Raw genomic sequence first — 10,786 nt, forward strand, 5'->3', positions numbered from 1 at the left:
TTGAACAGCTTCTTATGTCCCATACTTCCTTTTCTCATACCCCGCGACATGAGAAATTTGGTAGGAATGTCATAATTCCACTAACAATCTTTCAATGAATTTGAGTAGTGTTGAATATTGAAAGAACGTGATCACCTATTCATAATTAAAATTCCGTGAATTGATCTTGAAACCAGCGAGATATTTTTCCTAATGAACCCTACGCCAGCATCAAATTATTTGGTACATTTTGTTGCGTCACCAAAAGTTATTTATGGAATGTGTACATTGTCTATTATTCTGTCAGATGTCCCAATGGGATTCTTTGACACATAGGAGACAAATATCGAAAGTCGGGGTGTAACATCGAATTGGCACCAGCTGCAGAGAAATGGAGTCGATGGAATATGAACTGACGCGTAACTTGACCCTTTTATTCTTCATAGAACGCCTCCTGGACAAGGGAGAGCCTCGGACGTTACACGACCTTTCCTGCCAGTTCGGTGCCAAGGGCTTCACCAAAGAGATGCGTCAAATAGCTGGCGGCTCGCAGTCGGGCCTCAAGAAGTTCCTGGGGCAGTACCCTTCGTTATTCAGTATAGACGGGGACTATGTAGACATGAACACATTTCAGCTGCGAACTGGGTCCGGCCTCGGAATGGCGGGCAACAGTGATTACATCGAAGAAGCAAAACAATATTTCGCGATGAAGATGGTTCAGTACGGCGAGGGTACCGAAGTGCCCATCAAGAGTCTCCTGGGCCATAGGAGTCAGGCATCTCCCCAAGTGAGGCACATCTCCGGGCAGAGAATGAAAGAGTTCAAGGACTTTCTACTCAAACATCCCGACACTTTTACAGTTATAGAAGACAATGTTGTTCTTATGTCCGATAAGCAAGATGAATACTTAAAGTCTCATAACATGGAACAGTTCCACAATCTTCCCGATGCCAATATCGACGCACAGCAAACCCAACAGTTATTGGATTACTTCGCTCAGTGCATCGAAGCCAAGGGGCCTGTATTGGTGGATCAGCTCTTCCATCTTGTGATCGCGCAGTTTCCTCAGGAGTATTGGTTCGAAATGTTTAAGACACCGGATGATCTTACCACATTTTTAAAGATGTTTTCGGATAGTTTTCATGTACAGTCGAACCTGGTGACTCTAATCAGCCGGCCGAGGTTCACCAACGCCTACCTCTCTGAGCAGGATCAGAAAAATTGTGTTAGTCCGACGCTGACTCCTCCAATGTCATTGAATCACGGCTCTCCGATAGAAATCTCTTCGACAGACAACAGCCCCACCACTTCAGACGGAGGTCGCACTCCGGCCGGACGAGTCCTCAGTCCCTCCGACTCCCCCCGCACTCAGATGAGCATCGTGAACCAAACCTTGAAGCAAAGAATTAATTCTATCGTGATCAAGAACTTGGCAGAGAACATGGTGAGGGACAAAATAAACACTACTCAGAAAATTGCTGAAGAGACACCGGCTGCAACCACCCCCAGGAGTTCGCTCAACTCTCATTACTTGAGCGAAGCCTGGAGACAGAGGATACTGCAAAGCACCGTGGTCATCACAAGCGTGAAAGAGTGTGCCACCATTGTTGATAGAATCATGAGCCCTAAAGTGCGCGGCGGAAAACCGGCAGCTATTTCCTTTGATTGTGAGGGCATCAACCTCGGACTCAAAGGACAGATCACCATGTTCCAGATCGGAACTCTCAACAATGAAGCGTTTGTGTTTGACCTAATTTCGTGTCCCAACATGGTCACTGAGGGCGGGTTAAAAGACTTGTTGGAAAGTGACGTTCTTAAAGTGATTCACGATTGTCGCAACGACTCCGTTAACTTGTATAATCAGTATGGCATCATGCTAAAAGCAGTGTTTGATACGCAGGCTGCCCACGCAGTTCTGCAGCAACAGGTGCACGCTATCCCCATTTACAAAGTGAAGAATGTGTCGCTAAATGCGCTCTGTGAGTTGTACAATGCCCCCACGAACCCCATGAAGGAACAACTGAAGAACATGTATCGCAAGGACCAGCGTTACTGGGCCAGGAGACCGCTGACTAAAGAGATGCTTCTCTACTCCGCTTCCGACGTTCTCTCCCTGATTCACCCTTCTCTATTTGGATATATCTCCGGCGCTATTGCTGTTGAATTCCAACAACTCTTTGAAGACGTTTGCAGTGAACAGATTTTTATGCACATTCAGCCCACAGAAGTGAGAATGAGAAAACGTCAGCGAAAAATCAACACGGAAGTTTACGAGCTTCGACAAAAGTTGTCGCAGTGCAGCAAAAATGTGGTTTTGTCGAACAGAGAGATTCGCCTGTTGCGTTATATCGAATTGACCGAGGAAGAAAAGGAGAAATTGAAAGTGTCTCAAAAGATTTGCAAGAAGTTGGAGAAACTAGAATCTAGCGGACAGGACAAAGACTTGAGTGATTCAGAAGATGATACTGATGGTAAAGAAATGACTTCCTTGGATTCTATTCAATCTGATAGCATCTCTTCCCCGCAGTCCACACAACCCCCGAGTCTCACAGAATCCATGCAGCTGATGGATGAAATCCTTTCCGACTCTACCATGGATCGTGTTGCCAAGATAAACAGACTCGAGGAGATACTCTCTTCTGTGGCACCCCTGAGCGGTGAACTTGACATGCGCTTCTCGCAAACCATGGAGAAAACTCTTCCACTCTTAGAGGCCAAAGATCTTTCGAATCTGTCGGAGAAGTTGAGCAAGAAGGAGTCAGCAAGTTCATGCTGCTCCTGCAAATGCCACAACGATTCCAATCACCAAAGTTCTCCGTCTGAAAGAGAGAAACTGTGCGTCAATGATAAGAATTACGTCAAGGACGAAGTCAGCGCTATGGATAAAGTGAATAACGGATCCCAGACGCTGAGTACGGGAGACATAGTCATCACGAGGATACACTTCAGGGAGGAGGATAAGGCATCGGAGAGAATTCTCGAAGCTTCTCCTGCAGCAAAACGACCGCGGCCGGTTCAAACTATCAAAACATAATACATGATTCCTTTATCAACAAGTGCCATTAAATTTCTACGAAGGATGTTGAACTGTCGAAGCTACGAGAGTTGAAGCTGTGTTGTTCCATACGTTAAAATTTAATCGTAATTTTCATCACGGTGATGGTATAATCATGTTCAGTAAGTAATACATATAAGATTTTTTTACTTTCTAGTATTTACATTGTTTACTTTGGTAAACAGCCATTTCTTTTGTACATTTTTATTGTTTTTTTTGCTTTTTATATTACTTATTAAGCTTTAGACGAGCATTATATTTTCCACTGGGAACGGTAAACGAAACGCGATATTGAAACAGGCGGCTGTTATATTATATGCTCGATTTTGCATAAATTAATAAATTGCTGCCAAAGCATTACGTAGGTGTAACAGTTTCAATTGAATTTTAAAACATTCCCCGCAGGAAAGAATGATAAATTCTTTGCCCGCACAAATATTTCTGCTATTGTAGTATTACTCGTTCATCCGTAATTGTTGGACGTTTAACTACATAATTAGGAGCCGACTTTTATTGAACAAGGGGAATAATCATTAAAGTGTCGTTGACTCCTGTTTTTAATACATATAATATTTCAAAGAGTCGATAAGTTTTATAATTAATTTCACGAAAGTAAACATTGTGCCTTAAAAATTTTGCGTTGCTACTAAAATTAATTTAGATGTTTTTTTTTTTTTGAGAAATTTTAGCATATTTTTTTTAATAAATCTATATTTATACATTATTATTATAAGTAGAGTAGCTATAGGCAGATTAATGTTTGTCTCGTACAATGATTGGAATCTCTGCTCATTTCTTTCACACGTGAACTAAGATCCTAGTCAGCAATCTCTTTTGCTTCAGTTTGAAATAATTTAATACTTATTAAATAACCATTTGTCTTAAAACTATAGTTAAATATTTACATCTGCAATCATATCTTCTAAGACTTCAATCAAACAATGTTTAACTATGATAACCTCTTTGATATTTACCTTTAATTACTGTTTTATATCTACAATACATAATAAGTTTACTATCTACATATAGACCGTTCATATGCAATCAACTGTTTATAAACTACACTGTTCATATGCAATCAACTGTTTACATATTCCGTTCATATGCAATCAACTGTTTATAAACTATTTTACAAGCAATAATTATTCGCCTGAAACACTCATCCACATTGAAAAATCTCCTGATGAAAGATACATGACGCCAACGGGACTCGAACCCGTGTCCCTTCGATTTCCGGTCGACAGCTCTGACCAACTGCTCTAACAACTCTGACAACTGTTCTCAAGTTAACAAGTCAAATCAACAACTCTGTCAAGCTCTGACAACTGTTTTCATATTCCGTTCATATGCAATCAACTGTTTACAAACTACATACATTATTTATTGCTTATATGTATATATTATTCTGTTTACTTAACTATTAACTTCACTATACTATTTAAAAACTTGCAGACAACCGCAAACCAATAATAATAATTGACACTTAAAAACTCATTACAAACCTAATGCTGTTTTAAAAATGTCCTAATTTGCTAAAATATTACAAACCTACCGCTTTCTGGGCAGTAAATGACCACTGAGCTTATAAATTAATTAACTTGCCCTTTTTAAACTTTTGTCTTTTTTTAATGAATGCTTTAAATGAAAGGTAAAATTTCGATCGCGCTGGCCTCGCTTATTATGAATATTTTTTAGATAAAACCTTTAGATTCACCTTAATTACTGTACGACACAACTTTTAACCTTAGGGGAGGTGGAAAATATTGCAATAAAAATTTCAATTACGTAAAATTAAAATTAGCTTTCGTTTTGTGAAACGAGACCGTCCATTTTCAAACTTTACTGTCAAACGTCATTTTGTTTTGTTGGTATTTCTGTTACTATGGGACGAAACGAACGGCTAGAAGTGGCTAGAAACATAATCGCGCGGGCGTTTTTTTTTATGTTAAAAAGTTCCGTCAAATTAGTATTTACCTAATATGCATGCATTGTGTGCGTTGTGATTGAATTTTATTAGCTGGATTTTATTTTTTTACGTTCAAATTTTATTTAAGTAAACTATTTCTGCGATGTTGAGCGGCTACGCTAAGTTTTTGTAACATGGTTTATGATGAAAAAGAAAATGCCCCTTTATACCGCCTGCTCGCGTCAATGCAAGAAAAACATCCCAGTTTTCAATTAGTTTAGCGGCTACGCTAGGTTTGTGTAACATGGTTTGTGATTCAAAAGAAAGTGTCCCTTTTATACCGCCTGCTCGCGTCAAGGCAAGAAAAACATCCCAGTTTTAAAATAGTTTAGCGGCTACGCTAGGTTTGTGTAACATGGTTTTTGAGATATATATATATATCTATATCTATATAAAATATATATCTATATATATATATAAAACTACAACAAACCTAGCGTAGCCGCTAAACTAATTGAAAACTGGGATGTTTTTCTTGCCCTGACGCGAGCAGGCGGTATTAAGGGGACACTTTCTTTTGAATCACAAACCATGTTACACAAACCTAGCGTAGCCGCTAAACTACTTGAAAACTGGGATGTTTTTCTTGCCTTGACGCGAGCAGGCGCTATAAAAGGGGCACTTTCTTTTGTATTACAAACTTAGCGTAGCCGCTCAACATCGCAGATATAGTTTACTTAAATAAAATTTGAACGTAAAAAAATAAAATCCAGCTAATAAATTTCAATCACAACGCACATAATGCATGCATATTAGGTAAATACTAATTTGACGGAATTTTTAACATTAAAAAAAAACGCCCGCGCGATTGTCTCTAGCTACTTCTAGCCGTTCGTTTTGTCCTATAGTAACAGAAATACCAACAAAACAAAATGACATTTGACAATAAACAAATAAAAGTTTGAAAATGGACGGTCTCGTTTCACAAAACGAAAGCTAATTTTAGTTTTACGTAATTGAAATTTTTATTGCAATATTTTCCACCTCCCCGAAGGTTAAAAGTTGTGTCGTACAGTAATTAAGGTGAATCTAAAGGTTTTATCTAAAAAATATTCATAATAAGCGAGGCCAGCGCGATCGAAATTTTACCAAATGAAATATTGCCCTAAACAAAACACTTTTTCTTTGTGTCATAAACATGTTACGCACGACATGTTTGAAAATTCGTATAAATTGACAATCTATTGGTTTAAATAGTTTCCTTCTCAGTGACAATCATTTGTGTCAAATCTTTGCCGCCATAAAAAAAGCTCTTTTTTGACTCAAGCCAACAATGGTGCATTGACCCTTCCGATGGGTGACTAGACAGAAGTTGAACGGTTGTTTTTTTCTTTCAAGAAGAGTAAAGTTCATTTTATTATTCTATCAAAGATTTTCAATCAATTCAAACGATTATCTATGGATTTTAATTCTGGCTATAAAAATACAACTTTGAAGAAGAAATGAAAAAGTTCTTAACTGACGATCTTTAACTAAACATTCTAGATAAAAACCAGTTGATCTTAATTTATATTATTTAAGACAACTCGCAGTAGATATTTCAACCTTTGCTCAATTCAGACAATAACTTTTTTGGAATGGTAAAGCATTTAACAACAGAAGCATATCACTTTTATAGAAAGCCAATAGATAGAGAGCAAAGTAATATAATTAATAGAATCTTCATCCAACCTGTATTTAAATTTAAAAATACATGCAATAAAATCTTGCACCAACCCATATTTAAATTAAAAAATACACGCAATAGAATCATGCACCAAGCCATATTTAAAATACATGCAATAGAATCTTGCACCAACCCGTATTTAAAATACATGCAATAGAATCTTGCACCAACCCGTATTTAAAATACATGCAATAGAATCTTGCACCAACCCGTATTTAAAATACATGCAATAGAATCTTGCACCAACCCGTATTTAAAATACATGCAATAGAATCTTGCACCAACCCATATTTAAATTTAAAATACATGCAACGGAATCTTCACTAACCCGTATTTAAACTTATAATAAATGCTTCCCAAGCATGTTATGAGCAAAAAATTAGGTTTGCCTTTTATCTGTGTGCTTTTAAATTAGTGTTGTAAGATGTGAATTCAGTATTTATCCAATGTGATATCAACGCCTTGAACCTATACAAACCTTCTCTAGCTTAAATCTAGAATAGAATACAATCTAATATCATACTGTTTTTCTATACACTTTCACTTATTAAACTTACGCTCAGTTCCAAGACTGTTTATCTAAAAACTTATTATCTAAACACCCTTTGTTCAAAAGTAACGTTATTTAAATATTTGCACCCAACCGTAATTAAACTTGTTAGTTTTAAAAAAAAGTATTTTTTAAACTAATAAATCGATATTCTCAACAAACAATGTGCAAATTGGTAACTTTGCATAAGGTTCTTTAAATTTGCCATAATACGTTTTTTCCGATGAAATAAATAAGGGTTTATGCAAATATCAAAAGAAATTATATGTATTTCTTACTCTCAAAATCAATATAAATGGGGTATTTTCACAAACTATAAATGCTGTTAAAAATGTGTGGAAGATAAATGTATTTTTATGATTCTGATCATTATACTAAAAATGTGTAATTTTAATACAGGGTTTTCCAATAAGAGGTGTTATTTTGAATAGCCCGCTATTTCGGTAGATGTTACTTTTGAAGCTGTCATTTTTTGACATTTGACAAGTAGAAACTACGCCATTAATAAAAATGGAACGATACACGCTTCAACAACGCATTGAAATTATTAAAATTCACTTGAGTGAATCAAATGCAAATCATCTTGAGTTTTGAGGCCCATTTCCACCTCGGTGGCTTCGTCGACAAGCAAAATTGTCGCATCTGGGGCTCGGAAAACCCAAGAGTTATTGTTTAAAAGCCTCTCTATCCTCAACGTGTGATTTTTTGGTGCGGTTTATGGTCCGGCGGAGTCATTGGACCTTACTTTTTCGAAAATGATGCTGGAGCAACAGTTACGGTGAATGGATTACGCTATCGAGAGATGATTAATGATTTTTTATGGCTGGAATTGGATGGTATTGATCTGGACAATGTTTACTTTCAACAAGACGGCGCTACGTGTCACACAAGCAACGAAACCATTGATCTTTTACGATTGAATATCAAAATCACCTCTTATTGGAAAACCCTGTATTTTCAACAATCTAAAAACTGAACATTCCGAAACGGTTCCAACTGGCTACAACGTCATTATGACCTAGAAAACGCCACCAATGTCGATCCCGCTGAATTCACAAAATAAAACGAACATATCATTTTGGCAGCAAATTGAAAATGGCACTTTTTTAATCTTTGCACAAAATTTATTCATCAACATAAATAAATACCTTCAATATCGTAATTTTTTTTGAAAATACCCTATTGTAGACCATTGTACAACTTTAAACATCTTAAAATGAAACTTTAATGCAAAAGTACTAATGTACATCGGACATTGTTTGTTAGGCCCTTGAGGTGATTTTCTCACGAAAACGGCGCTATATAAATAATCCAATCATTATTATTATTATTAGAACTACTTGAAAATTCGAGTCTGTTGCTTTTGGACAAAATGGCTTTGAAAAATATGTTTTTGATAGACTGTTGTGGATAGGCATTTGAATTTTTTTGTAGTGCAACTTATACAAATATCTTTGAAGATATTTTTTCCTTTGCTTTGTGTCATAAAAAAAATATTGCAGTGCTGCAACAATAATAAAATAATAACATTTTCAAAATTACAGTATTACTTAGATTAAAATATATATTTATGGTATTTGATATTTGAATGTTCATTGCTATTTACATAAATATACAACTAATAAGAAGTATGATAAAAAATATTTAAATTCAATCTTTTCCACAGAACATTGATAGTTAAAGAACTATTGTTATATTATTATGTACCTACATGTTTATATGCTGACCGATTAATGGCCGAGTGGTTTAAAGCATTCAGTTTGCACCCAAGAGTTGGGGGTTCAATTCCCTGTCCTCCATCATATCATAAGCTACACCTTTTTAATGATACTGTTTGGTTATTCAAAACTTTTTGAATGTTTATATTAAATATTGCCACAATATTAATAATCCGATGTATTCGAAAAACACAAAAGAAAATAGATTATTGCCTTAACCAGGGTTTGAACTCGCCACCTTACTCTATTTGGGCTTCCGCGCCAACCTTTAGACCTGCCATGTTTCTCTAATACATATGGTGTTTTTCTTAAAATTATTTCAAGTTTTATCAGGAATGTTTTATTGCTTACAGAGGTCATTTTTTTGGAAAGTGGTCATAACCATAACATATTATTGCTCTATTGTTTACCATCTTAGTAGAGGAGCATTATATATTTAGGCAAGAAAAAACATATTTCTATAGCTTTCTATGTTCTGTGTAAATTTTGCTGTGATAGAAAAATTATACAGTAAAAACATTGGCAGTATTTTGTTGATTCTAGAATAATTTCCAAATAAAATCCAGCTGTTGTGGTTTATTTATTGAAATATATTTTTTATTTATTGACTGTATGAAAAGATTTCCTATTGGTTTTTTTGTTAGTTAGGAACTATTGCTTTTCAACGTTGTGAAAGTGTCTTACATTTCTGTCGCTTTAATTGTATTAAAGTTATCATGAGATGGAATTAGATGAATTGAATCAATGCGTTTCTATTTATGGCGGTTGTATTTGTATTACTATTGTAAAAATATTATTGCTTTTTTCAATTTAAAGTTTAAATGAAAACAAGTATTGATTATGTAGTATTTAATTAAGAGTTTGCCGGCAGCTATAATATATAACTCTTTCTCTCTTTGACAATAACCAAACAACATCTACTTTCTAAACCTCTTAAATATTCATTTTTCAGTATAAACTTTAAACCAATGCAATGCATAATTAAATCCTATAAACTCTAATCTGTATAATAAACATTTCTAATTAATCAAAATGGCGCACTTTTGTCCGCAAAGCAAAATAATGTTAAATACATACAATAATAAGTTATGAGATAGCATTTCATTCAATCTAGGTTGACCAGTCATTAATTAATTCTAAATCATTAATAATTATTATATACATCAATAAATTGTCTTTAATAACTTATTAACTGCACATTAATGTAATGAAAATCATAGAACAGTGTCGCCATTTGCAATCTCAAGTAACCATTTTGCAAAGGTGGAAGATATAAATAATTCTTTGACATTATCTGATCCACTATTTAGACGAGGAAGTGTTGGCCGGTGTCCATTGGTAAATAGAACGATATTGCGAAAAGGTTATGATAATGTGTTTCCCAATGGAAATTTGTAGAGAATCTGTTTACATATCTACGACTGAGAAAATTGTAGGAAATATGTTGTTTTTTAAAAAAGGAATAAATGGCCTTAAATTTGAAAGTAAGTACTGAATATCTAAAAACTTCTGGCCTTATTTATTGCAATATAGAAATGTAGTTGAGTTCTATAATATAAATATTTAGAATCAGTCTGATAAAAAAATAATATATCAAGTATTAATAAATGTGCTTTGTATTTTACACATTTTTTTTTTTCACATTTATATTTTGAAAATAGATTTTTAAGAAATGCCATCATTTGTAAAAAGGCTTTATAGTGTTGTTTTCATTTTTTTTATGAAATGTATTTATTGAAATGGCGTTAATTCAAAAAACTTCAAAGTCTTCCAATCTTATTTTCAATTCTGAAGTTTAAAACTAATTATGTTAAATTACGATGTTTTGAATACAGTTTTAAGATGCAATGAG

General features: G+C 34.9%; 1 protein-coding gene across 1 annotated transcript; it reads left to right on the forward strand.

Moving 5' to 3' along the window:
- The first annotated feature begins 294 nt into the window (after window positions 1–294).
- egl (Egl_like_exo domain-containing protein) lies at window positions 295–4,675 on the forward strand. Its single transcript, XM_089644928.1, has one exon. The coding sequence runs from the start codon at window positions 371–373 to the stop codon at window positions 3,011–3,013; it is 2,643 nt and encodes an 880-aa protein (XP_089501054.1). The 5' UTR covers window positions 295–370; the 3' UTR covers window positions 3,014–4,675.
- The last annotated feature ends 6,111 nt before the right edge of the window (window positions 4,676–10,786 follow it).

This window comes from Hesperophylax consimilis, chromosome 22 (genome assembly GCF_061612785.1).
Source record: "Hesperophylax consimilis isolate HC1 chromosome 22, BYU_Hcon_1.0, whole genome shotgun sequence".
Taxonomy (NCBI): Eukaryota; Metazoa; Arthropoda; class Insecta; order Trichoptera; family Limnephilidae; genus Hesperophylax; species Hesperophylax consimilis.

What these genes read in the sequence shown, in the direction of transcription:
- egl (XM_089644928.1), top strand. Translation starts at nt 371, where the DNA reads ATGGAGTCGATGGAATATGAACTGACGCGTAACTTGACCCTTTTATTC.